The sequence below is a fragment of the Electrophorus electricus genome, chromosome 8 (genome assembly GCF_041902795.1).
Source record: "Electrophorus electricus isolate QZ-2024a chromosome 8, ASM4190279v1, whole genome shotgun sequence".
NCBI lineage: Eukaryota > Metazoa > Chordata > Actinopteri > Gymnotiformes > Gymnotidae > Electrophorus > Electrophorus electricus.
The window spans coordinates 9,888,078-9,915,314 of record NC_137504.1 but is presented as its reverse complement, the minus strand read 5'-3'; the positions used below and the strand labels follow the sequence as shown (position 1 = coordinate 9,915,314).

Here is a 27,237-nt window from a genome sequence, read left to right as displayed (position 1 = left end):
GTCAGAAACTGAACAGTGTCGAGGGTGGATAACGCCTCAAACTGCATGACTACTAGCTGACTAACTTGTGCAAGTGTACAGTTTTAAAATGCATGTTATAAGTTTTGTGTGAGGGCAACACAGAAGTAAGTATTCTTCATCACCTGTGAAAAGTTGCAACCAGTCCAACTAAACATTTCTGTAAACAGCTCGACAATTCTGGAGGGTCAACTGCAGGGGGTGCTAGTGACACTCCGGCTCTGATTCTGCTGGCGCTCCACTGCTTGGCTCAGGAGAGCACATGGAAGCATGGCCGTGAGGAGGAGGAGTGTTGCAGCGAGAGCATTTCTACACTGCGTCTCTGGTACAGTGCTCCTCCGAGTGAGGGGGAGCTTCTTGGACCGCAATTTGTCATTTCACTTCAGTACATTTGTTATAAAACATGACCATGATCACTGAAACTGGCTAAAGAGCTGGAAATAAATGGGGAAAAAAAGTATACCGTATATATACCGTAGCCATGGTGTATGCATGCTACATGCCAGTTTTACTGAACATGTATTTTGAGCCGGTCCAAATACTAGGTGTCCATACCAGTTTTGAAATTGTGGTCCTGCAAAGTAGCATTCTTTTCTGTTTCTCTTTATTACTGCTTCCATGTCTTTAAGAACACTTGGCAGAGCACCGATGAGGACCTACTGTTATGTGTAGAATATTAATTTTTTTCTTTTAGTCAAAAATATGCACCCCAACTTTGGTTATTGTCTCAATCTCATTTAGTTTATGTGGATTTGATAACTTCTTGCAGGCATGTCACATGCAGCAGTTTGGTTTTTGCTAAAAAGAAACAACAACAAAACGCTTTAAGTGGCGTATTCTATAAAGTCACTGAAAAGCCAGCATTGCTATATATTAGATTTAACATCTGTCAGCCATGAGAAGCCAGTAGGGTACATTCAGAAAGAATGATGAAGCTGTTGCTGAATGGGACTGGAAAAACAGCTGCTGAGTTACATGAACGGGTTTACGCAGCCACCCCCTGAAGCTCTTCTTCAGACCTAATAAAGGCTTTAGAAGAGGAGCCACTCCCCTTCAGTGACACACGCTGCATCTGCACATGGCATTTTCTGACACAGCCAGTACAGCTCTGCACCCTGTGAAAACCCACTCCAGTTCAGTAAGGCAGAGTAGTGGTAACACTCCTGGCTGGTGCATGCGTAGACCATGAGATTTTAACTGAACACCTGCATGAACTAAACTAACCTCCAAAAGAACCATTACATGATTTTCTTCTCCCCCTACCCATTGCCATACTCAGTGAACAGTTCAAAAAGCAAACCAAAAGCACACATTTACAACGACTAGTCCGCAATCAATGACCAAAAAAAGCTTTAATTTAAATAGGGGAAAAAAACACTCACATAAAAAACTGTACATAACTCTGAATATTGAATAACAGCGCTTAAATAAAACAAATCCCCCATACCTAAAAGATGATTTAAAAAAGGTGGGATGGTGTATTTTACAAGAGTTGTGCAAAAGCAGAATGAATCATTTTTCTTCCCAAAATGTCATGATTCAAAGGTCAGAGAGCGTTCTTCCATGCTAGGGACAGAGCCCCTCCATAGAGGGGGATACAGGAACATGGCTCTCCTAAGACGCAAAGTAGTGTCTTTCTTTGAAAAATAACCAGAAATCCAATAATAATAAAATAGATCGATATATATTTGTGTGTATATATATATATATATATATATATATATATATATATATATATATATATATATATATTTATTTTATATACAAAACATGCTATACATAAATGGCAGAGAATCGTTGGATCTCGTTATTGACACCCAAGACTGTCCAGTAACTTGTGCTTGCCTTCCTGCAATTAAGAAAAATAACTCCCTGTAGCTTTGGAAAAATTATACTGAAGATATATGGCGAGAGACATCGTCAGGCCTCTGTCCAGCTCTAAAAGGTAGTCAACAGGAATTACAGGCAACAAAAAAAGGCTAACCATCGCTTAGCATGTGTGAGAACAGAAAAAGCATAGTGCAGCCACTCCCCAAAAAGTCAGTTTAACAACCGACTGTGTGTACGGGTGTGTGGGCTCTAGCACAAGCAAGCAGTGCCATCACCACAAACATACAAGGTGGCTCATTGATGGGAGGACGTTATCTGATCGGACATCCTGCCTAGCATTCCAAGAACATATAATCTGCATACTCATACCCTGTGGAAAGAGACAGTTCAAAACACCTTAAGCACAAGATAAAAGTTCAATATGTAAGATTTTGAGCATTTTAAAAATTAAGCATATTGCTGTGATCTGAAAGGAATTCTTGTGTAAAGAGGTCACTGAGGTTCTTCCACCATGCAAGTTCCTAAACTGGTGAAAAGAGCCCAGAGTATGCAGGTGACACCGGTACTCTCTCTGTGCCAATAACGCAGGGTAGTTGAGCAGGGTAATACGCAAAATCAAGCTTTTCAGGATCCCGCTTAACGTGGCAATACAAGCTTTTTAAAATGCTCATAAAATATAGATGCAATATAAAGTGTAAATTTAATAATAGCATAGGTGTTGTGATATGATCAATGCGAAGTTATTTCTATAAGCACACACCAAAACTGCTTGCGTATGGGGGTTATTCAGTCTGATCTGAATATCACCCGTGGGTCTTGGTGGATGTTCAAGCTTCTTAATTCGTGGAAGTCTTCAACATGGAACCCAAAGTGTATTAAAATAGTCTGGCAAATAGTCGACAACGCCAGAACAGAATTAGCCAGAATGAAAGACTCCAACCCACCACCATATGAAACGGCATCATTCTGACTGGTGCTTCACTAGCAAGTTGTAGGTTACCTCCAGTTAAAAGTTGACCAGACACCACCTCCTAAGCAGGACCGGTGCTTAGTACAGAGCTAAATATCCTCCTGTGTTGGTTGGTTGTTTTTTTTTTTTTGGTGAGCCATTTCACACATAAGGCACCATCTGCTAATGCTTAGAGGAACACAATATGCAATGGCCATCATGCTAGGTTAACCCTTGAGACAAGTTCAGAATTCCGTCTGCAGCTTTGGCCAATTTGCACATACAGCAACAAACTACAAAACAAAGAAAACAACAAACAAAATAAAAACTTAATGGGATAGGTCTGAGACCCAGCTGTTCAAAGCTCAACTATACATAAGCCATTGCCTTTTCACACTTTTAGCCAGAGGGTGTTGTGCTAAAGCTTCTTGGTCTTTACTACAACCTACAGCTACCTCAGCAGTCAGCCAGCGCTTCATGTGCCTATTTCTGGTGGGACTGGATCAATACAAGATAAACTAGTTGTGGGCCTAACTCCAGATTAATTAGAATACAAACTAGACCCTTCTTGATTGTGAGTGTGAAAAACGTCGTCTCAGTCCATGACAGACCAGGGAATTTACAGTTTAATCAAAAGTAGCATCACCTTTCCAGTTAGTTTCAGCATTTCACAACCAGTTACAATGAACCCTGCCCACCCCCCCCAGTTTCTTTCACCTCCAAGATCAGCAATCAAATAAATATGTATTTGTTTTATACTGGTATACCTTTATTCACCCCCCCCCCCACCCCCCAAAGTTCTTCCAACTAAAACGTTGGAGATTTAAAAAAGTCAAAAGGAGCAGTAGTAGTAGTTCTATTAGTAGTAAGGGGATGGTGCAGTAGCAGTAGTATCGCAGTGGGGGGGGCTGTACTGCAGGTGCTAGCTGATCGACAGCAGTAAGAAAGCAAAAAAGGCCCTAAAAAGGGGCTGCACTGTATTCCTCCCACTACAGCAAGTCCAGAGCACAGCGTGTTGTCAGCGACCGGAAAAGCAGCCACCGGCAAATCTGCGTGGTCTAGATACAGAAACATGCATTTGGAGGGGAAGAGGCAGGTATACCCTCATTCACACGCCAGGAAAAACGCCCCTCTCACGGATGTGAATGGGGGCACTAGTTTGTCAGTGATCCTTGGGTCTTGTGTTTCAGTTTGGCTCCACCTGTGCTACCCAGGACTCCCATGCTTCAGACCCATGTCCTCTCCTGAACGGGCTGTAAACTGTGGAGGGAGGAGCACCAAAAAGGGGGGGGGGGGGTGAGAGTCAAAAGTACGTCCGGGTGCGGGTTCGAGTCATATCCCTGAAGCTGGTTGACAGCGGCCTCTTGCTGTCTGCAGCTACCGTGGCCGCGACAGGATGGCTGGCTAACGGGCGTCTGAGAGCGCTACGCTTCGTTAAGTCAGACAGCTCTGTGGAATGTGTTCTGTGGGACAGAGGGTGGAGGTCAAAGTCCAAGTCCTTTGGTGCTTGAAATATACAGATTTAGTCAAGAGACTCCGCTGTGATGCACGTGAAGGGGCCTATGGAGATAGAGAGGGGTGTGTGTGTGTGTGTGTCAGTCAATGTCCATATCTGCAGAACAGCAGTCATACGTTTACTGGCTCTAGTGGGTCTCCTCAGTACATATGAATAGGACGCAGCCAGAGGACTTTTGCCAACTGCTTTGCTACAGAAGTACTACGAGTTCCCTTTTTTTTCTCCTCCGTGGTTGTGTTAAAGGATTTTTGAGGGTTTTTTTAAAAAAAAAAAATCTTCAGAGACCAACCATTACATGAAGGGGGGGGGGGAGACAATTTAAAATAATATCAGTCTCGACGGCACTGGCTTGGCTTTCTTGTTGGCTTGTGAGCAATGAGGCCAAAATATTGAGGATCCATCAAACAGGTTCATTACTTGGTTTATATTTTGACCTGAATACAACAATGTTTCCTGGTGTGCCCTCGTATGGAGTAAGTCTAGAGAAAATGCTTTCAATAATACCCATTACTGCAAAGGCATAAAGCACAGAAAGAGCCATGATGGGCTTTGGGAGGTCAGCTAGACCTGATGTGATGAGGAGCTTTTTCCAATCCTCCACATTGTTCTACAAATGGCCGAGTGACGATGGGCTCAGGGATGGGCGGCAGAGCCCAGCGTTACTTGATTTACTTGGTTTACTAGTTCTGCAGGTTAGTCTGTGAAGGCTCAGCGCAGGTGCTCAAGTAAAGGCAGTTCTGTAGACTCCTCCCGCACGCTGGGAGGATCTGACGTCAGGGGTGTGGTCTCAGTAGGGACAGCCACGCCCACCGGATCCAGCATTGGACTGACCTCATGGGGCAGGGGAGGTGGGACAGGCTGGTACACCTGGGAAGTCTGGCAAATGCAGTCAAAACACAAGAACGTTAGATTCATCAAACCGCATTCCATGAATTCGTCAAATGGTAGAACAATTACAGAAACAAACTTTATTGGGACCACAATTAAGACGTGTTGAAACAAATACGCTCCTTGTTATATTAAAAGAAAAAAAGATTTCTCTCACATGAGTGCGTACGCTCTGAGACAGGCCTCCATCCCCTTCTACCGCTGCTGGCCCGTTGAAGCCTTTCCTGCCCGACAGACTCCACTTACTGTAGAGGCCCTCGTAGGGCAGTGCGCTACCCTGGCCCAAGCCCAGTCCAAGACCCCTTTGGGAGGCCCTGTGGCTGGGGTTGTCCTGCAGGCTGCCTGGGCAGAAGCGCTCGGCCGGCGGCAAGGCCACAGAGCCACTGAAGGACAGTTGTGAGCTGGACAGGTGCTGTCCCAGCAGCCCCTGGATGGAGGAAGTCCGGTGGAGAGATGTGACCAAGCCCACGTCTGCCCTGCTCTCCGACTGGCTGAACAGGGCCAGGGGGAGGGGCTGGGAGTGAACGGGCCAGCTAGGTCCGAGGGGATTGTCCGTGCCTGTGGACAGGAGCTCTATTATAAATGCCTGGTTGTGTGAAATGAGTTGCAAATCCTGCTAGAGGACACACCAAATGGATTCCTTTATAAACACGTGCTGCACCCAAAATGGCCCTGCGAGATGGCCTTACCCATGGATGGCTGGGAGGTGGCGAGGTGCGACAGGGGCATGGTGGGTGCCGTGCTCTGGGGAGGGTGAATCGAAGGGTTGTTGCTGATGGAGGTCGAGCCGCCGCCGCAGTCCGAGTCTTCTATATTCCCCCCACTGTTGCAGCCTGCACCACAACCCTTCTGAAGCCTGCATTAGACATTAGACAGGCGTGAGGATGGAAGCGCAGGCTCGCAGAGGTAAGAGTGGCCACTGGGGATTTGGGGTGAACGGACCTTGAAAGGTCATTCAACAAATCAAAAGACACCATTTACAACTCCAGCAACCCTTTAATCAAAAGCCTCCGAATCCCTTTTGATCCTTGGCATATTAAGAATGGTTGTTTCTCCGGGAGTGAATGTCAGACAGGCATTCCTAAACTCAGTCCCCAAGTAAGAATTTAACTGGCATTATATGATTCAGTTAGGTAGACATACATCTTATCTTGTTTTACAGGGAACAATCTGGTAATATAGTTGGGGACACAATGGTTCATTTAATCAAGTTTACATACATTAATACAGCAGTGCTCAGAAGGCTCTGATTAGGAGCAAGATATCTCTGGCAGATGGGTTTGTTTGTTTTTTTACTTCTAGCCTATTGCTAGTTGTCTTCCTCAAATTCACCATTGGTTAACTTCTTTTGAGTGCATCTACTCAGAAGGTGGGATGAGAGTCACATGATGGTGGGTGGCCATTCCATGCTGCACAGACATGCATAGTCCAAGCATCATCTGCTGGTACCTTGCATCTTCTGTTCAGTGCTTATACTTGTAATAAAACTCATGTCCGTGTGGGCTAAACAATTATTTTGATCAATGGTGTGGCTTTCTATTAACTGCTGCATAAGAGCACAAGGTAACTCAGGGTACCAGCTCCAGCTTAAATACAGCACAATGAAGTCTCTCACTATACCGTGCATGCTATTGGATTAAAAAGCCCCAGCTCTTTACAATAACCAGATATAAATTTTCTTTAATGTAAATGGTAGACCTCTGACATGAATGGCTTATGCAAGTCCTCACTACTTTGTAGTCTGGGATAGCTGTCGTTTGCACGGAGGACAACAGAGCTTCCTATAACACACCCCAACTTAAGCTTACCCTGGGCCACCATAGTATGTTCACATACCAACAAGGCTGAAACACTCAGGGAACAGCTAATATATGTTTATCATATTAAAATGAGATTCATTTGGAAATCATCATGAGTCCCAAGAATCTTTACCAATGAGATTCAGGAGATTGCCCGTCAGTGTAGTTGTGTGTGTGGGCCCGCTCGAACGCGTGTCACCTGTCCCAGCTGCTGATGAACCAGGTGTAGATGTTGTGAGGGCTAACCGGTCCCCCCCAGACGGAGTGGAGCTGGGTGTGGCCCCCAGCGTACGAGGTGGTGAGGGGGGAGACGTAGATGGGGTATCCGATGGGCTGGTCACAGGAGGAGTTGATCATGTTGCGCAGGGCCTGCTTGGCATTCTGGATGCTGCCCCGCTCTGGGTTGCGGTTGCGCAGGAAGACCAGCTCCTGCTGCTGCCCGGCCCACAGCCCACGCACACACTCCCTGTTCACCTGTACAGGAGCCACAAATTTTTTTATTTTTTTTTAAATGTACTTCAGCCAAGACATCAAAATGTGATTGGCAACATCCTTAAAGAGTAGCTCAATGGTTAAAAGGTACTTGACTAGTAAATCAGAAGGTTGCCAGTTCAAGCCCCACGGCCACCAAGTTGCTACTGTTGGGCCCCTGAGCAAGGCCCTTAACCCTCAATTGCTCAAGTTGTACTCAGTCATAATTGCAAGTCACTTTGGATAAAAAAAAAAAAAAAGAGTCAGCTAAATGCCATTTACATGTACACATGTAAATACTAAATATCCCTAATGAGCACGTTCTAATGACGTGGCGTGATGAAAACTGTGCAGGTGAGCGGAGCATTTGGCCTGGTGCCGGAGCACGCAGGGGTCGGTGGGGGGCACCTTGATGACGCGGAAGCTGAGGAAGCGCTTATTCAGCATGATGATCTTGTACTCGTCACTGCCGTCGTCCATGACGTGGCGCAGGGCCAGCAGAGAGGGCATGTTGGCCAGGATGGCACTGCGCCACACTGGGTCGCCCTCGTGGGAGATCAGCAGCTTCTCCTCGTTGGCAGTGATGGCGTCATACAGCACCACAGGATCCTCATACTCGTCCGGAGAGGTAAAGTGGTCCTACACACACACACACACACACACACACACACACACACACACACACACACACACACACACACACACACACACACACACACACACACAGAGTGAGTGAGGAAAGAAAAGGGTATTTAATGTCTTCTAAATGTTGTTCTTAAATAAATGTAACCAGACAGAACTTTTCTGCTACTGGGCTATTGCTGGCTTTTCATTCATACAGCAGAATCTCAGGCTAGAAGTTTTGATTCTTGTAGTTACATAGGAAGACAAATGCAATGAAAATAACTCTAATGTGAATGGTTTTACGAGGCTGCTACACATAAAACCACACTGCAGAAGTAACAGGCTAGTAAGCCGGCCACCGTTTTTCTCGTGCGTTCATTATAGTATCTTGGCGTGGCCTGTTCCACATTGCAGCAGTATCCCCTACGCAAGAATGTGGCCAAGAGACAGGGCACCGAGACTAGGAGCCGGAGGGACTTCCGCTTAGAGCAGCAGGATCCAGGGCAGCCAAAAAACAGCACGCCTGCACGTCCTGATTTTCCGGATTAGGAGTTCTTACACACTCTCGGTTCATTCCCCCCCCGCCCGGCCTAGTATGACAGTCCTCTGCAAAGCATTTTGTTGTTACACATTATATTTCTCTGCAAAGCATTTTAACTGTTACACTTTAAAATAAAACATTTTAATAGGTTGTTTTGATTAGTCTGTACTTAAGAGTATTACTGCACAGAGCAAGTACAAACTACAGGCTATATTAGATAAGTAACAGTTCAGAAGTTAAATGTAGCGTAACTACATTATGCTATTATAAACAAAAGAGTTACACAGTAACAGCGACCATGTAAAGTGATTCAGAAAAAAAGCAGCAATTTTGAAATGTTACAAACCAAATGTATAACTTGTATTTGCGGTGAGGTAACAGGACACCCCTCTGTGTGCATACAGTCTGGCCATTCAACAGTACGTGCAAGCAGCGCTGAAGAGACTGAAGTTAATCTGCATTCTTTTCAAACTCACTGTTCGCAATAACTTGCATTGCCCCCATTTGTGTCATGACTAGATACTTGTAGTATGTATAAGGACTTACAACCAGCTACTCTCCAACCTATTTTTGTCTGTGCTTTTAATTCACTGCAGTGTTGGCCCAGAAACCTGATTTAAGCAGAATGGCATGCAGGGAGAACTGGGCTCTACCTGGTGAAGCTTCAGGGACATGCGCACGCCGGGCGCCACCACCCGATTCAGCAGGTCCATGTCTGCGAACACCCACTCGTCCCTGGGCGAAGTGATGCGGAAGTCCCCCTTGAACAGAGCGTGGAGTCCGTAGAGGAAGGGCTCCAGGCTGGTAGAGGAGGCCCAACAACAAACAGTCCCGAGTTGATTTAGTGACAACCATTAAATCCCCCCTGCCCCCGTTATTTCTCTTATGCACGAGCGAAAGTGCGGCATGTTACCTGGCAGACATGCTGTGGGACGCCGTGCCCAGAGCTCTGCGGCCCAGGATGCACAGCCCAAAACAGAGTGTGACCAATGGGGAGTCTCTCTCGCTGTGCACAGGCTACAACGGATCAGCCGCCACAGGGAACAGAAGACAAGAGAGACAGACAGAGTATGAGTCAGATCACGACCTCGTACAGCAAATGGCAGTCTTCCAGAACGGGCACTGGGTACGAGTGACCTCTGCTGACCTTCTGCCTGCGGCTGTTACAGTATTGGATCCAGTCCAGGTAAACCATGCAGAAGGCCGTGGGGGTGATGCCGGAGGCCCGGTGGTCGTAGTCCTCGTCGATGTTCAGGTTGAAGGTGGGGTCACTATCCACGTAGGACGTACTGAGGCAGGGTCTTAGAGCCTCCCGCACAGACTCATTTGCCAGCCACTCCTCCAGCTTGGGCGAGCGGCTCACGTAGTAGATGATACTCTGCAGCACAGATCCTCGCGTTACTGCTCCCATGTGACCTTGCGGTACACGGGCCAACCACTCGTAAAACGGTACCGAATCACTTTCTGGTATAAATAACATGGCCTTTAAATTTCCAATGAGACAAAGCGAACAGAAAGTGATTTAAAAAAAAAAAAAAAAGAAAGAAAAAAGGTGGGGACTGTATGAAGAATGTGGTGAGCAGTACCTTGACATAGTAGGTGATGAGGATCTTGCGCAGGTCGAACACCTGCAGCATGGAGGCGGCGTTGTTGTCACTGATGCTGTAGCCCTCCAGCACGTACTTGGTGGCGGCCACCTCCCAGGCGAGCCAGCGCTGGCCGAAGGCGGCGTTGAAGGAGAGCATGTGGGGCAGGTGGCCGGGCTCGCAGCAGCAGCAGCCCTCGTCCTCCTCCACGCCCTCCGTGATGGCCTCCACCTCCCGCTGCTGGCAGTACGTGCCTGAGCGTGCACGCATGCAGGCACAGACGACGACAAGACACGCCACTCAATGACTGGATGAGCCCGAGAACGAGGAACCGAACGATCGAACTGGCACAGCAGCCACGGAGCGTTAACGGGAATGCTAAACACGGCGTGAAACGTGCTGACGCTTTGGTAAACTGCTATCCCAGACCCTGTGTGAGGCTGCTCACCCCTGAACTCCAGGCCTCGGAGCTGGAAGGTGACGAGGCCGTTGCCAACCTCGACGAGGTGCACGAGGGCGTTGAGGTAGTCCGAGGCCAGGATGAAGCAGTCGCCCGTGCCGTAGTTGCCCCAGCGACCCAGCAGCAGGTCCCCGCACAAGGAGTGTTGCAGCGAGCGCGTCAGGTGCTCGTAGAAGATGGAGTTCAGGTTGTTGTCGTCAGCGCCTTTGTGCACAGGGAGAGGACGTAAACAGAGAGCCTGGCTAGAAGAGGGGAAACGGGAAAGCAACCAAACGCAGCACTTACCGGGGTTGCGGTCGAGCTGCGTGGCCAGCCGTGTGTTGGAGTGATCCACCCTCTTGGTGCTAGAAGGCAACAACATAAGGATGTAAGGTAGTCGCGTCACTCCATTCTGAGAACTCTTCCAAAACGATGAGGGCTTACTTGTAGTCTCGCTCCCAGAACTTGACAGGGCGGGTGTAGGAAGTGACGAACACGGCGCTGCCCAGCACGGGGTTGAGGGGGGTGGAGAAGAGGGCGGAGAAGACCGCCTGCACGAACAGCATGGCTGAGTCTGGTAGCAGGCCGGCCGCTAAGGAACACAGGTCGCAACTCACCAGCTATCAGCAGTGACACAGACATCCAGACCTACCAAATATAGCAGCTGGACGAAGCGGTAACAACTATTCGACCACACATCTCATTTCTCTGACAAACCATCACGCTTTAGGCTACAATATGCACGCGTCCTTAATAGCATGCGGCCTGGCTATCGTTTCCAAAGAGGCATCATTTTTCTTGGAATCCTGCCATGTTTTGAATTCATGCTGTGACAGTTGTCTCACCTTTAACTAGAAACAGATGGCAAATGGTGCTCTGATTAAAAAGCATAAGTTTACATAAGTGTGGGTTTGCCGTATGGTTACGATAAGACGTCCTTTCAAAAGCGCCTCTGTAATTTTGTCTTTGGCCTCCAAGTCAGCAGTGAACAGCAGTAGTAGGAGGGCGGAGGATACGTGGCACGGCGAAGGGCTGGGCGAAGGCGTGGAACGCGGAGCCCCAGGTGATCTGCCATGGGGCAATGTAGGTCAGCACGAACCGCAGCTTATACAGCAGGTCCCAGAGCTGCAGAGACACAACCTCACGTTTAGGCCCGGGGGGGGGGGGGTTTAAAGCCCTGGACAGGCATTCAGATGGGAGACAGCCAAGCCCTGACCTTGCTGAAGAGGATGGACATGAAGTAGTAGTCGAGGAGGAAGGTCTCGGAGAAGCGGGGGTAGTCGAACTGGAAGAAGAGGATGGTGAAGCAGAGCGTGACGTACTGCTGGGAGGGCGCGCAAAAGGACGAGCGCAGGAGTTTCATCCCGGCCACGGAGATGAAGAGGGCCCGGCCACTGGACGCACGGCAAACATCACCAAAGCTCATTAGCCCTGTGGCGGGGGGAGAGCAGGACCCCCGCATACACAGATGCTTCCGTTTCAGTGTGGTGGAGGTTCTTACTAGGCGCCGGGCTTGTCGGGGTTCTGGCTGACTGCGTGGGCCTCCGTGGTCAGGGAGTTTAGCACCACGGCGGGGTAGATGAAGTATCTCTCCACACACTGGAGCCAGGCGTACAGCTTCTCAAACCACATCAGCTGAGCGGCATCTGGAACACACGAGGGCCGTTATACTCCGGCGCGACCCGACCTCGGAGATGCCCGCGCGCTCGTGTGTTGTGCGTACTCACCCCGGACCTCGAACTGGCTGTACTCGTGGGAGCGCAGCACGGGGTGGGACAGGCAGAACCAGGGCAGCTGCTTGCGGAGCTGAGGCAGCAGGTAGTGCGCGAGGAAGCCCACCACCCCGGCCAGGATGTACAGGACAAAACTGAGAGCTGGCTGAGAAAGGGAGGGAAGAAGGGGGGCTTCAGGAACCACACAGATGTCAGAACCATCTCTTTGCTATTACCTGGGAATCTGAGCAGTAAAATCCGTTCGCTGCCCTGACAAAATCTTAATTCTGCAGCGTTTGATCGGAGCAGAACAAGCATAAAGCGTCTCGGCTGTACTGTGTGGAAAAACTGGAGTTTTGAGAGAGCTGGTGTGGGTGCTGGCTGACCTGCAGAGCGATAAAGACAGTACTGGCACTGATGGCAAAGGTGATGATGGCCATGAGTGGACACACAACCAGGTCTGAGTGCAAAATCTCCTTCTGCAACATGGAACAGGTCAGCGTGAGAGGAGAACAGGGCTTTTCAAATCGATCACTTCTTCCCACAGCACTAAATGAAAAACAGCGAGTGCTCTTACCACAGAGTTGCGCAGTTTCTCGGGCAGAGGGTCCTTGATCTCCAGCGGGGGCTCCTCAGGGGTGCGGCTCTCCAGCTCGGGGAAGAATTTGGAACGGACCAAAGACCTATGGCACGCCGAGTGAAAAAGTTAAACGAGGTCACACAATCCACGCGCAAAAGCACAGATAAGGAAGACCGAGTGGGCATGTGGTCTGGATGCTGACACTGACCACAGGATGGTGGGATCACTGCTTTGCCTGCTCAAGTGGTAGGACAGGGCAAGGAGGAGGCCACAGAACACAGAGAACAGCACTGGCACATGAGCCTCCCCCCATGGAGCCTACACACACACACACACACACACACACACACAATAAAAGAGTACCGCCAAGATAAGCCCTTCTCATATGAATGCAGGACACATCTGTGATTGTTAACTTACACTGATGGCACCGAGGCAAAACCCATAAACGACAGCTGCTGCCAGCACGCTGCGTATCAGGCTGTAGAGTGAGGACAGCGGGCTTGTGGCGGCTGAAACGCACACAGTTCAAACACAGTTTACAGTCTGAAATGGAGTGTAATCTAGGAGTGTGGGAGCGTGACCGGCTCCTTACCAGTTCCACCAAACACGTGCATGTCCACCTGCTCAAGCAGACACATGAGGAAGGTGTTAACCTGAGGCAGAAGCCCAAAGAGGAAGACGACGGGGAAACAGAGGGTGAAGACTGCAAAACAGCACAAAAGGGAGATGGGAGATTCTGCACCGTCCATCACGCTGAACAGCATAATCCACGCGGACAATATATTAAAGTTCTATACATCACTAGGAAGGAACTACATTTAATTTAATTGACAAGTAAACTGACCGATGAGCATGTCTCTGGCGCACAGCAAGAAGTGGGCTGAGAAGAAGACCACTCCGTAGAGGGAGAAGTGCTGCAGGCTGTGGGCATGACCCGTCAGGTCAAACACCCAGATCAGTACACAGCACAGGCAGAAGTACACTGGCCGGCTGTACACGATAATCCAGTTATGGCCCTGGTCAAAAACAAGCACGACTGAGCATAAATGACCTCCTGAATGGCCATAGACACCTCGAAACCGTCCTGGAACGCTGCAAGACCCTGAACAAAAGGAATGCAAAGCGGGTACTCACGTGCATTGGAGAAGCTGCATCGGGCTGGACGCTCTGAAAGAGAGAGACGGGGAACGTAAGCGTTCTGCGCCGAAGCGTACGCGTAACGCACGGTGCCGCCATTGACCTGGAACGCTCACCTTCAGTAAGGAGTACTGGCAGCTGGCGATGACGAGGCAGAACTGGAAGACCCAGATGTCCCGGAAGAAGCCGTGGAGGAGCAGCAGGAAGCCCAGGAAGGCCACCAGGCTGGCCAGCAGGACCGCAAACATGTTCTCCCCTACACGCCGGTTCCTGCACCACAGGCAGCCTTGCTGGGCTTATGGGGGTTACGTACCCAAAATGCGTGGAACCCAAAACGATAGCCGGGTCCATCTACTTTTCTAGAGGTCATTAGCTACATTCGCCACGTGAGGTGCTTGAGTAGAGTAAAAACCAGGCAGTGCTCTCACCGATCCAGCAATGCGAGCAGGGCCAGCCGGTCGTAGCGCACCCTGAGCCACTTCCCTGGCAGCACCCAGAACCGGTAGTATTGTTTCGGCTTGGCCTTCTCCTCGATCATCAGCGTGTTCTCCTGAGACTCGTGCAGGGACTCGTGATCCAGGTCAAACTAGACCACACACACACACGGTTAGGGGCGGCAGGCTACGGGGGGCCGGATGCTAGTGAGGTAACGGGACTGGGCGGGGCTCACCTCGGGCATCTCCAGGGGCACCCTGCGCACCTGCATGCCCTGAAGGACCACGGGCCGAGGCTGCAGCATGGACAGCACCGGTGCCACGTCCTGAACGTCGGTGGAAGTGAAGCTCGACGACTGCGATTGCCGTTCCCGCTCCCTGCACGCGCGCGTGCGCACACACACACACACACACACACACACACACACAGCGTGTCACAGAGTGCCAAAGCACTGGCTCTCGCAGTAACGAGACGTGGAGGCTGTGTGGCTGACGCTTACTGCACGGGGTCCTCATAGCCTCCTCCTGCGGGTCCAAACGTGTAGGACCTCTTTATCCCTGCAAAGACATGAAAACGAAGGAGTTGGGGCTAGCTAAAGCACACTGGTCCTGCCTCGGGTGTAAAGCTGATAACACCCGTTCACGATGCGATCCTGCACTCACCGCTCTCGTCGTAGAAGTAGTGCACGGCTCCCTCAGACGTGTCGTCGAAGGTGGAGGCCTCATGCACACCGCTGCGGGGCAGCAGCAGCGAGGAGGCGAACTGCAGGGCGGAGGGGAGGGCCCGCGCGCGGGAATGGGAGGAGGCACGGGCCCTCTGGAGGTCCTGGAGGCTGGGCGGGGAGCCCATGGCTGAGGGGGGCGGTGTGGGGTTGCTGCCTGCATTGTGCCGCCTGCGGATGGCCTGGGTCCTCTTCACACTGCTCACCGAGTCACGCTTGAGGCCGTCTTCAGCGGCCAGTGCTGCAGGAGACGTGCGGAATTTAGGAAGAGAATAAGTGAAGGGAACTCTCTGGCTTGTATAAAAATACTGTTAGTGGAGTGAAAAAAAATCGATTATACTACAAAATGGTAATCGACTCTGCAATGAGGGAGAAAAAAAACAAGGAAACCGAATACCTCCTCCTACTGCCCCCTCCTCCAGCAGCTCTCCGGCCCTCCAGCCTGTCTGGTTCCCAGCCCACGAGCCCCCCAGTGAGTCCAGCCTGTGGTGGGCCCTTAGAAGGGCCTCCGGGTGGCCCGTGCGAGCCTCCAGATCAGATTTAGAGACGGTGAGAGGTCGCGGGGCAGGGGTGGACGAGACGGGTAACGGCATGAGGGTGGAAGCCAGAGTGGCCGTGTTGGCATGGCCGCTGCCGGCCCCGTCCATGCTGAGCACTCTGGCGTGGGTCTTGGCACTGGCTGTGCTGGCTGAGCGCTGGGCACTGCGGCAATGGGAGGGGCCTACTGAGTCTGGCTCCTCCCCCTCACTGGGGCTAGGGAGCTGGGGGACAGGCACAGGTGGGGCGGAGGCCACGCCGTTGGCCATATCGGGAGAGTAGCAGGACGTAGACGAACTGGAGTCGTCCTCATCCTCGTCTTCGTCGTCCGAGCTGAAGTGGCGCTGGGAGCCCAGGCTGGAGCCGGCGCTCAGGTCGCTGCCGTCGTCCTCGTCACTGGAGTCCTCGAACAGGCTCTCGCTGTAGGCCTTGGCACCCAGGCGACTGCGCACGGGGATGTAGTCCCGGTGCTGGCTGCGGTTGTGGTGCCGGCGGTAGGAGCCACAGTCGAAGCTGCTGCTGCCTGCAGTGCCGCGCTTGCGCGGGGCTTTCCTGCGACCGGGCCGGTGGCCCACGCTGCCCCCTGCGCGCAGCAGCTTCAGGTCCTTGGGCCGCACCACCTGCTGCTGCGCCTGCAGGGAAGGGGGCTCGCTCAGCAGGTAAGGTGGCGAGGTGACGGGGAGGGCGGGCTCGGAGCACACCAGCCCGAGCGCCAGCCCCGAGGGCACGGAGTTGGCCTGCCGCGGAGGGGGGAGAGGGGGGATGGGGATGGTCCGGCCCACGTCGCAGGTGTCCGAAGGGCCGCTGCTGGACGGGGAGGAGTCCTGCAGGGAGGGGGCCTGCGCAACGCCCGTGGGCAGAGGGGGCACGTCCTCCCCCTCCACCAACGTCCTGTCCAGGCCCTGTCCGGAGGACAGCTCTTTGGAGGGCGAGCGCAGCAACTCGCTGTCCGAGAGGTCGTCCGTGTCGCTGCCTCCCAGGAAAGCGGGGTCCTCCGGCCGCTGGCAGGGGCCCTGACCCTGAGCCGGGGACGCGGAGGCAAGCGCGAGGGCCGCGTGCTGCGTCTGGCCCAGCGACGGGCTCTCCAGCTGGGTGGAGTCCGTCTTCTCACTGCGGTAGCTGCTGACCGTGCTGAGGGTCTCACGGTCAGTGGCAGCGCCGCCACCGCTGAAGCAGCTGTCCGTGGAGCCGGCGGCCAGGGCCACGCCGCCACGGCTGCCCGCGCGCTGTGTGGCTGGGCCAAAGGCCACCGGGTCGAGGCCCAGGCCCAGCAGATTCTCGCTCAGCTCTTCGCTCAGGCTGCTCTTGATGAGGGGGCTGAGGGGAGCGTCGCCCAGGCTCTCGGACTCCGCCGACGGGCCAAGGGGGGCATAGCCCTCCAGGGCACACTCCTCGGCGAGCTGCGGAGCCTGGTGCACCGCTGCTGCGTCTGCGCCCCTGCCAGCCGTCACCTGCTCCTTGTCTTCTCCGTCCTCCTGGCTTGAGGGGGAGGGAGGAATGGAGGGGCAGTCTGTTGGGTGCAGGCTCCCAAAACCTGCTGACATCACTCCACCCACTCCCATGATGGCAGGGAAATCCCCAGCTAGGGCTGCAGCCAGGCAGGACTGGACCACGCCGCTCACTCCTGTAGGGTCACACACAGCACATAATCACCACTGAGCTCAGCGGGGATGCCTAATTTAGTCAGGCAGTGTGATCTTGGAACACCAGTCCTGCCATTCAAAGTAGCTTAAATGCCTGACCTACTGCTGGATAAAATCACAGCCAAGGCCACTGTTTAGGTCTTACTGATTGCATCCTGAGAGTTGTGGCGAAGGGCCTCTCTGTGTGCAGAGGTGCCACTTTCACTGCCCTGCTCCTTCAACAGCTCTTTGATATCTAGAAAAAGGAAGAAACATCAAATGTGCTTTTAACATGGCTACTCGATGCAACACATCTAAACATTTATCATCATCAGCTGTGATAATTCCACTGACACTTCCTTCTAAGAATGTGACGGAAACTGCTAAATAGCAGAACTACTGGAGGAACACTAAAATATTTATCACTGTAGCAACCATGAACATCTACTACAGCTATCATGCCTGGTTCAGTAAAAACAAAACCCTGGCAACAAGCAACAACAAAAATAAAAAGGTACCCTTTGATCCTCCTGGGTCTTCAAGTTGTGGCAAAAATTCCTGCAGAGGTGGAGGAAGAGACCAAAATGTGTGATTTTGACCATCTAAAGACTGAGGAGGATTAAAACCCACTCATACACACCATTATCCAGATGTAGTGCAATATAAATGAAATCCCATCACCAGAGTAACTCTGCTGAGTGCAACTGAACCGTGCGCATGGCTCAGTAGCGTTACGGGGTAAGTGCATACAGTCCTCACCGACACCTGGTTCAGGCCAAACAGGGAGTGCTGGGAGCTGCAGCGAACTGGAGGTGTTGAGTTCACTTTTCTGAACACGGTCATCTCCACGCCAACCCCACTGTCCCTGAGGAATGGACATACCAGCATGAGCTCAAACAAGGCTGACGCACAGTCCTGCTTAATGCCATCAACAGCCCTGAGCGACCAAAAGGCAGAGGCTAGGAATACATGAAGGACATTGGAAAGCTCTTAGCATGACTCTCATACTGGTAACATGCCTCTCTTATGCTCCTTACATTTTGAACAACATTAGCACTTTTGATGAAGTATAGAGCTATATTAAAGGGCTTTAAATGCCTTGCGCTTGTTAGGTTATTGAAGAAACGGCATTGCTGACTGAATCTGTGGGGCAGTGACGGACGTTTCCGTGCACCTGTGTTGGCTGCCGTTCTGAGCCGCAGGGGCCTCGTCGCCCTCCTCCACTCTTTGCGCGTCTGTGGTGAGTGAGGCCTGCCTCTTCTCCACAATCTCGCCCAAGTCGAACATGGCATGTAAGCGGAAGTTGACCACTTTAACGGCAGTGAAGAAGACCGCCACCACAGCACAATATGCCCCGGCTACCACTATAGTGGGTGGTAGAGCCTGGAGAGAGCAAGACAACCATGTTGTGAAGTGGAGAAGACGCATTATATAGGAACATTGGTTTCGATATCAGGGCCAGGAAGGGAAACCAAAACAAAAACTACCAGCTTCTCACAGACATGTGTATAACAGTTTTACTATATTAACAATCTTTGTGAAGGTTGAAGAAATTAGCTAAAGGAAACATAAGTGATTAACAGTGTTGCTACTACTACTACTCAGGAGGTGTCACAGAAGGCACTTTCTTCTGGGAAAGGAACTGGTTTTCAAACCCCTAATTAAGAACAATACAATATGAAGACAGGATGTATCTTAAATCTATCTACTCATTTGCCTAAGCATTCATAAATTAAGTATGTTCATAGGCCTATAGGTCACGATTGTCACAAAAACTGAAAGTCAGCTGTTTTAAAGTAAAAATCACATACACCAAATTCAAATTCAAAACCCTTCAGTGATGCACACAGATGTACATATGTTGATGAAAAGGTACCACAGGAAATGTACAAAAGGTACATAGTTGGCCAATTTTTGTTGAATGCGATGTGTTATAATTATTTCACTAAAGCATTATGATATGGACCGAAGGGAAACCAGGGTTTTGGACTGATCATTTGCTGTGATTATTTAGTTGCTTTATGCCACTAAGTGTATGATCTCTAAGCAGAAGTCTGTAGCTACTTTACTTCCCAAAACCTAGAGGAAAATCTTTTAGGTTGCAAAAACAGTACCGGCAGCTGACTCACAGTGCTGGTTTTGCTTGCAGGCTTTAAATGAGGAAATGTCTAGCAATGGCATTCGCACAGCAAAAATGTCTGCATGTTAATACAACCCATACTGAGTCACAGCAAATGAAGTAATGCCACATACTTCAAGAAAACGTTCTGCGTTTGTCCACACACGATGTGCGTACTATGTACTATGAAGCAGCAGCCACACTGCCTAACCAGGTCACGTGATCACACAATCAAGACTCAAGGTGTGTCAGCCACTTCAGCAGAATCACTTCGTTATGTTTATGGGCACTTACATTTTTTAAAGTTAGTACATTTTTAAAGTATAGTTCATTTTGCAATACATTTTACTCCAACTACTTTCTTAGTGTAATAACTTAGTGTAATAACTCCATATTTAATTTATAACATAACATTTCAGCTATTTAAATTTGCAAAGTTCTGTACAGATCTAGACCGCTGTCTTGGAGAAAAAGCTCTCGGGCATGAGGCAGATGTACCACCGTTTTGAACCTAAGCGAGACTCTGAAAGGGGCCCTGAAGCTCAGGAGCCACAGACAAGCAGAATTTTAACATCAGTGGACTTCATACACTGATCCATCCTGATCCTCATTAAAGTCCTCTTACACAGAAGCCCGTAGCTGTAAAGGAGTTCCAGGTGGATCAGCTGCCTTTAACCCAGGACATACTTGCACTGGAAAGGATTTATTAGAACAGCGCTGAGCTAAAACAGCAGACAACCTTGCATCAAATTAAGCACTGCATAATGCAATAATGCTTAATGCAAGATACAGACAAAAACACTGGGGCAAAAATCCTGAACTGCACTGTCAGCAATGCTAGCTCATAAGCACCCCCCGGCCACATACACATTCAAATACTAGTAAATGTTTCACAAAATGTGCTGGGTTTGTTCTCTACTGTGAAAAGTAATGTACTGACAATAAACAAACTAAGAATGACCAGCGGGTTTGGATGTTTCCCACGAACACTAAACTGAAATGGGATGAATTATAAAGCTCTGTGTTACACCACTAACTGAATTTTCTCACAGGCCGGTAGAAATTTAACAACTCAGCTGAGAGTTTCTTTTTCTTCATTAAAAAAATGAGCTTAAAAGCAGTTAAGTTTTACTCATCTTGAATAAAATATTTTCACTTTCTATCTATGTGTGTTTAAAAGTAATACACGCAAAACATCTGTTGTTGGCACTGATACACAGACATCCAAAAAATGATTACAATTTGTTTCTTCATACAGCCGAGAATTTTTGTAGTGCATGTCAGTTCTTAAAAACAGCTAGCTATCTTGGGACTGGGCCAGTAGTTCCAGACGTACTGTATACTGGACTCCAGTTGGAAATTTTTACATCACCCCACACTTTTGTGCATGTCAAACATGCAAAAATGGGGCACAAGGACAAAGAATATGTCTGCTGTCAAGATAGGCTATTAGAATGCATTCTCTCAGACTTGGTCCATCTTCCTAAAGTGGCTTAAAAACACGGAAAATATAACAGCATTAAAATGAATTAAACATGAACATCACAATCCAACATCTGCATGTAATATTTTTAGGATACTTTGCAACTGTATGTGAAAACCAGACAAGTCACAACCTAACTCACTTGCAACATTTTTAGTCTCGCTGATGAAAAATGAACAAAAGCATTGCTGGGGTGGGGTGGGGGGGGGGGGGGGGAACAGAATGCCAAACTGCCTATTAAGCAACATTTTGGCTTTTAACTAAATGAAAATCAACCCAAACCTGTAGGGACGGCTTGGGGATGCAGAGGCATTCCTCCCGCACATGGGGAGAGGTGAGCAATTCAGCACACACAGCAAATGCATTTGCTGACGTGTTGTTAGGGGTTATGTTCTGGAGCGTTGCCTCAAGAAAGCTCAACATTATATAGTGTTAGTGTACATACACTGACCTTTCTTGAGATGATGCTCCAGAATATAAAACAGCATGACTGTGATTATAATTACTGGTGATGGTGAAAATGATCAAATGGTTTAGTGGAGACATAATGGCCCTCATTTGCCCATTCTGGCAGGGCTGCCATGCGAGAAGGTTACTTGTGTGAATGTACAAGCAACACACCTTTTGAGTGGAATAATTAGCTCAGCGACACAACTCTCAACATTAGCAACAAAGCCCCAGAGAAAGTGGCCATGTTTTTCTTTACATAGCATGACTAGTACATGGAGTCTACCCAACTTTTTACAGGGTGTTCTTGATGGATCATGTGGGATTAAATACATGTTGTAACATTATCATGTGCACCAGTTTATTTAGGCCTGTGTTTTCTGCCTGCATTCAACAGTTTATTTTAGCTAGCTATAAAAATTGTTATAAATGTGAATAAAAACATCATTTGTATTCATACTTATGACATGTAAATATGTTATAAATATGAGAATTCTGAATGAAAGATATAGCATTTGTTGGTGTGCATTTGCATATTTTGTTGCAGTAAAGAAAGCAAAATTAATCTTGAGTTCAAGCTCATATGATGAACTAAAGTACTTTTCATTTGTTGGGAACATGCATTTGGCCTACTTTCATGAAAACTATTTTTCAAAACCTCCTAAGGGAATTTTGTGTGTGGTGCTAGCCTAACTTTCCCAAATGAAAGTCCTCTTACAAATGAGAGAAGAACAGTTCAATCTGAAGGTGTATCTTCAGAGAGTATAGAAAGTTATACTATGGTTTGAGATTTTTTTTTCCTTCAGAGGGAATAAATAAATTTTAAAAAATTAAAAACACCACACACACACACACACACCCACACACGTAATTTCATGGTATGTACAACTGTGTCCCGAGTCTGTCCTCTGCAAGCTTTGCATTCGGCCACAGAGAAAATTCTGCATTCTACAGGACATCTCCAGAAACTATTTTAAATATACTGTACAATTTCCATATACTGCAACTATGCTGTAGTGTGAAAAATTGAACATGCTCCCCTATTCAAAATGCTTCAGTGACCTGTCATACTTCTAAGTTAAAGGGACATTGCTGTGCTATTCAAATGAGTCAAACAGTGATCAGCTTGAGTTAGCTAGAGCATCTGCATTCACAGCTGCAACAAAGCATTCACACAATAGCCTGGCAAGTCAAACTGACCTATACGGTAATGATTTTCCTCAAATCACAAGATTAATGACTGAAGACCTAAGTTACTGCCAGCCATTGTTAACAAACATAACAGGTTTGCATAATATAGGCCAAAAGGATTGGACCATCATGGAAACTGTAATCCTTACATAAGAATATAACATAGCACTGTGACTTAGGAAATGAGAAAACAAAAACAACACTCACCATGTACAGAAGAAAAGGGAAGGCCAAAAGGAATATCCAGAGGTAGAGATGGAAGCAGTTGGAAAAGGTGCTCTGATGGGGGTCAACATACCAGCCTCCAGTAAGCGAGGCCCATACCCCCTGTCGCAATATCTGTAGTGCTTGAGAGCCCATCTTTGTCTTTTAGAGGAGATGGCACAAGACAAATCTGCTTCCACGTAGATAAAAACCCCTTCTCAATGTCTCTGCTGTAGCACTTCCATTGGGGTCCAATGCTGCACGCTCATTGACTTATCAAGCAAGCCTGCCCAACAATTAGCCTTGACTGAGACAACTGAGTCTTGGACTGTGCTCTTTCTATGTAAACTGGTACAATCACATGCTTATCCAGTATACCTTTACAGTGCAGTTTGTTAAGGGATTTTGGCACAATTCTAACTCAAGGATTATGTGAAAATATCCATCTTGAGCAGTTATCAAAACAGCTTGGTTTGGTTTCTTTACAATTCTCTAGCACCTTTAAACACACTTCAATAAATAAAAGGATCATTCTGATAGCAAGTTTCAAAACAAGAAACCGCATCTACATATTACCCAAAAACAATACAGGGTTGTTGGACACCGACTAAACTACACTGATTCAAAAAGTATTTCCCAATTTTACTCCAGTAACTGGCAAAAAATAACCCAGCCTTAATGATAAGATCGGCTTGTGTAAGTTTAGAAATACCAATAGATATGTATTAGATAGCGTTCAAAAAGAACGTCAACAGACCTAAGGAGATTTTAAAGGACAAAGTTTTCACCATTTGCTAAGACTATTGCTGTATTCTAGCTACAAATGTTGTATAGCCTACAGCTTCGGACTCCTGAGATATTGCACACATGCATCTGTCAGCTGTCGGAAATAAGAAGGAAGCCTGTTCCATTTTTAAAAAATATATAACGGTAAATAGTGATGATGACGCGACCTCATATTTGAAAAACGTACAAACCATTTAGCTAGCTGCCTACCTTACTGTTTTAACCTCACTGAGGCAGCCTGGTGCAGGCCGACATAATGTTAGCCGCTTTCTCATCACAATTTTCTCACCTTTATCAACGAAAAGCTAAAACGTAGCTAGGTCAACACCAACTGTGATTTACACAGACATTCAAGGGGCGTTAGCTGAAAGATATCATTCGTTTGGAAAGCTAACGACCACTGATATCCTGACATCAACTAACGTTAACAAGGCAAGGCTGCTATATGTCGATTAGCCAGGTAGCTATACAAGTTAGTCAGCTAGCTTGGTTAGAAAATCTAGAAATCCTAATGAGTCCAATTAAAGGAAAGCAGATTTTTTCGAACTAATTTTCGAAAGGTATTCCGTGGCCTTAATCTACGCTTCGGAAAGATTACGCTAACTAAGCAGAAACGACAACTGAGTTTGTTAGAATAGCTAGCATGGAGGAAGCTAGCCCACCTCTAATCGGTAGTTAGAAGTTAGCTAACGTATTTGAATAGCAAGACCAGGCTAGCTTTCCTAGCTAGCCAACATTCAACTACCACATTTCCAAACGCTGGTTAACGTCAGTTAACCTTGACTAGAACCAGCAGTCGAATCAAAACCGTTTCCCAGGAACGCGTCTAATGTATCAACACAAGTTGTCGCTCAGGTAGTTCTTACAAAATTAGTCCTCTTAATATGTCAAAATTAGCCAGCTAGCATAGCTCGCTAAGCTAAATCACTGGAAGTTCAATGGCTGTGCAGCTATGCTAGCTAGCATACTCGCCAGTGAAACTGAAATGTCTTGTATGGCATGTTAGACCATTTTAAGATAAATGTCTAACAGTTCACCAATTCAACAGCCACCATAAGCGAAACAGCTGGCTAACTGGCTATAACAGCGAACACACACTAGATTAGGAAATAACGATTTCTTTGGCTAGCCAGTCAGCTAACAAACGAACAGAGTAACAATTTATTAGCCCACAGCAGAACAGTGGATTCAGGTTAATTATGTTAGCAAGCTAGCTAGCTAGTTAGGCCAATTTGCCCTTAGGAATCCACGTATGATGCTTGACAACACATAAAATAACCACGCTCGCATCCAGCAAGACCTAAACACTTACAGAGCAGAATAAATGATCATATAAATTGTATTACAGCTTCCCGTGAACTCATGTCCCCATTACCAAGAGGCTGAGTGTCTCTTATTAACACGGCTAGGTAGCTGTCCTAAAGTAGCGAGCAGCTTGCTGACTGATCATTGTGTTATAGCCATAGAGCTAGTCAGTTAGCTAGCTAGTTTTTTTTTTTTTGAGATGGCAACAAACAACTAACATTTCCAGATATCCATATGTCGTGAGAAAATAACAACGTACAATATAAGCACTTATTCACACGTTCATTGTAATAGCCAATTCTGCATGTCCCCAAGTCCAATGTTCGATAATTCCTTCAATCTTGTCTTCCAATCTGCTAACTTATAGCTAGTGTCGAATTCTTCCATGCACACAGGTAGCAAACACCCACTTGCCGGAAGTAAACAAGCTTTAAAATGATTGGCGGAATCTAGACTCTGTTAGTTCACTTGAGTTCGCTGATTCGTTGTTTACGAAAAATATTCCTTCCACGACCTTTTTCCTGTTTCATATATTCTGCCATTGGACAGGATCCGTGTCATTCATTAGATACGCTACCTGGTTTACCCGAAATGGTATAAATGCACAAGAGAATTGTTAAATATGTGGGCTAGGCTAATAAGGATGAGACTGCAAACAATACTGTGGATCTCTTATTGAGCAATCATTTAGCACTAAAGGGTTTTTTCTTTAATTTTACACCTGCCAACCCAACTCAACTTAATTTACTCAGAAAAGTATTTAAAATTCACTTAACACCAGGCATGGGTTCATATAATTTTATCTATTCTTTGTGTTCTGTAACCACTGTTATTGGATATGATTAATATCAGACCTTTGAATCAAGTACAAAATTCTGCAGTCATTAGGTTTCTTTCTTTCTTTCTTTCTCTCTCTCTCTCTCTCTCTCTCTCTCTCTCTCTCTCTCTCTCTCTCTCTCTCACACACACACACACACAGCCAGCATCATAATAATTTAATGACGGCAGAATTTTGTACTTGATTCAAAGGTCCGACATCAATCGTATCCAATACGATTCAGAACAGATATAAATGCGCGCACATACACATGTGTGTTATATATATATATATATATATATATATATATATATATATATATATATATATATATATATACACACACACATATATATATATATATATATACACACACACACATATATATATATATATATATATATATATATATATATATATATATATATATATACACATACATATATATACATATACATATATACACATATATATATATACATACATGTGTGTGTGTGTATGTGTGTGTGTGTGTGTGTGTGTGTGTGAATGTATGTATGTATGTAAGTATGTATGTATGTATGTATGTATGTAAGTATGTATGTATGTATGTATGTATGTATGTATGTATGTATGTAAGTATGTATGTATGTATGTATGTATGTATGTATGTATGTATGTATGTATGTATGTAAGTATGTATGTGTGTATGTATGTATGTGTGTATGTATGTATGTATGTATGTATGTATGTATGTATGTATGTATGTATGTATGTGTGTATGTATGTATGTATGTAAGTATGTATGTATGTATGTATGTATGTATGTATGTATGTATGTAAGTATGTATGTATGTATGTATGTATGTATGTATGTATGTGTGTATGTATGTATGTATGTAAGTATGTATGTATGTATGTATGTATGTATGTATGTATGTATGTAAGTATGTATGTATGTATGTATGTATGTATGTATGTATGTAAGTATGTATGTGTGTATGTATGTATGTATGTATGTATGTATGTATGTAAGTATGTATGTATGTATGTATGTATGTATGTATGTATGTATGTATGTATGTATGTATGTACACCTTGACAGTAGATGGCACTCTCCTCATTCTGCATTATTTTGAACCCAGTTACATTCAGCTAGTCTTGGAAAGCTCAGATTTCCCATTTGCCACAACCACAAGGACACCACACACTTTCATTTTCTGCTCTAATTTTATATTCTAATGTTCTGGGCATGTGTTTTATGCTTTTTTAATGCTTTTTCCTACATCACATTTTTTGTTGATGCACTGTTTCTGAATACAGTTTTTAGCCATGTGTCACTACACATAATGACTTGGAAATTCAGGTTTTGACTCATGAGACCGATAACTGAAAACTCAGTATGATGTAGTGTTCAGATACTATTCCACCAACTTGCTACCCTCTGGCACAGTACCAAATCAGTGCTTATGTACTTTCCATTTATACTGCCACTCAG

General features: G+C 47.1%; 1 protein-coding gene across 2 annotated transcripts; it reads right to left on the bottom strand.

Moving 5' to 3' along the window:
• Window positions 1-1,351: 1,351 nt before the first annotated feature.
• On the bottom strand, window positions 1,352-25,209 carry LOC113585499 (pecanex-like protein 3). 2 transcript variants are annotated; one of them, XM_027023019.3, is made up of 34 exons: window positions 22,856-25,209; window positions 18,583-18,791; window positions 18,168-18,273; window positions 17,927-17,966; window positions 17,575-17,664; window positions 15,647-17,410; window positions 15,191-15,490; window positions 15,028-15,085; window positions 14,764-14,905; window positions 14,522-14,679; window positions 14,210-14,363; window positions 14,091-14,123; window positions 13,801-13,972; window positions 13,549-13,659; window positions 13,374-13,465; window positions 13,162-13,271; window positions 12,951-13,056; window positions 12,760-12,852; window positions 12,389-12,539; window positions 12,163-12,307; window positions 11,878-12,055; window positions 11,678-11,786; window positions 11,106-11,235; window positions 10,968-11,026; window positions 10,671-10,886; window positions 10,223-10,476; window positions 9,784-10,014; window positions 9,550-9,653; window positions 9,290-9,437; window positions 7,880-8,110; window positions 7,200-7,474; window positions 5,891-6,057; window positions 5,359-5,759; window positions 1,352-5,189 (listed from the first exon to the last, which is right to left on the bottom strand). In XM_027023019.3, exons 1-34 carry the CDS (start codon window positions 23,006-23,008, stop codon window positions 5,022-5,024), a joined length of 6,858 nt encoding a protein of 2,285 aa, XP_026878820.2. In that variant the 5' UTR covers window positions 23,009-25,209; the 3' UTR covers window positions 1,352-5,021. The 2 variants fall into 2 exon arrangements, with proteins under 2 accessions (XP_026878820.2, XP_081574697.1); XM_081718571.1 differs by lacking the exon at window positions 13,549-13,659.
• Window positions 25,210-27,237: the final 2,028 nt, after the last annotated feature.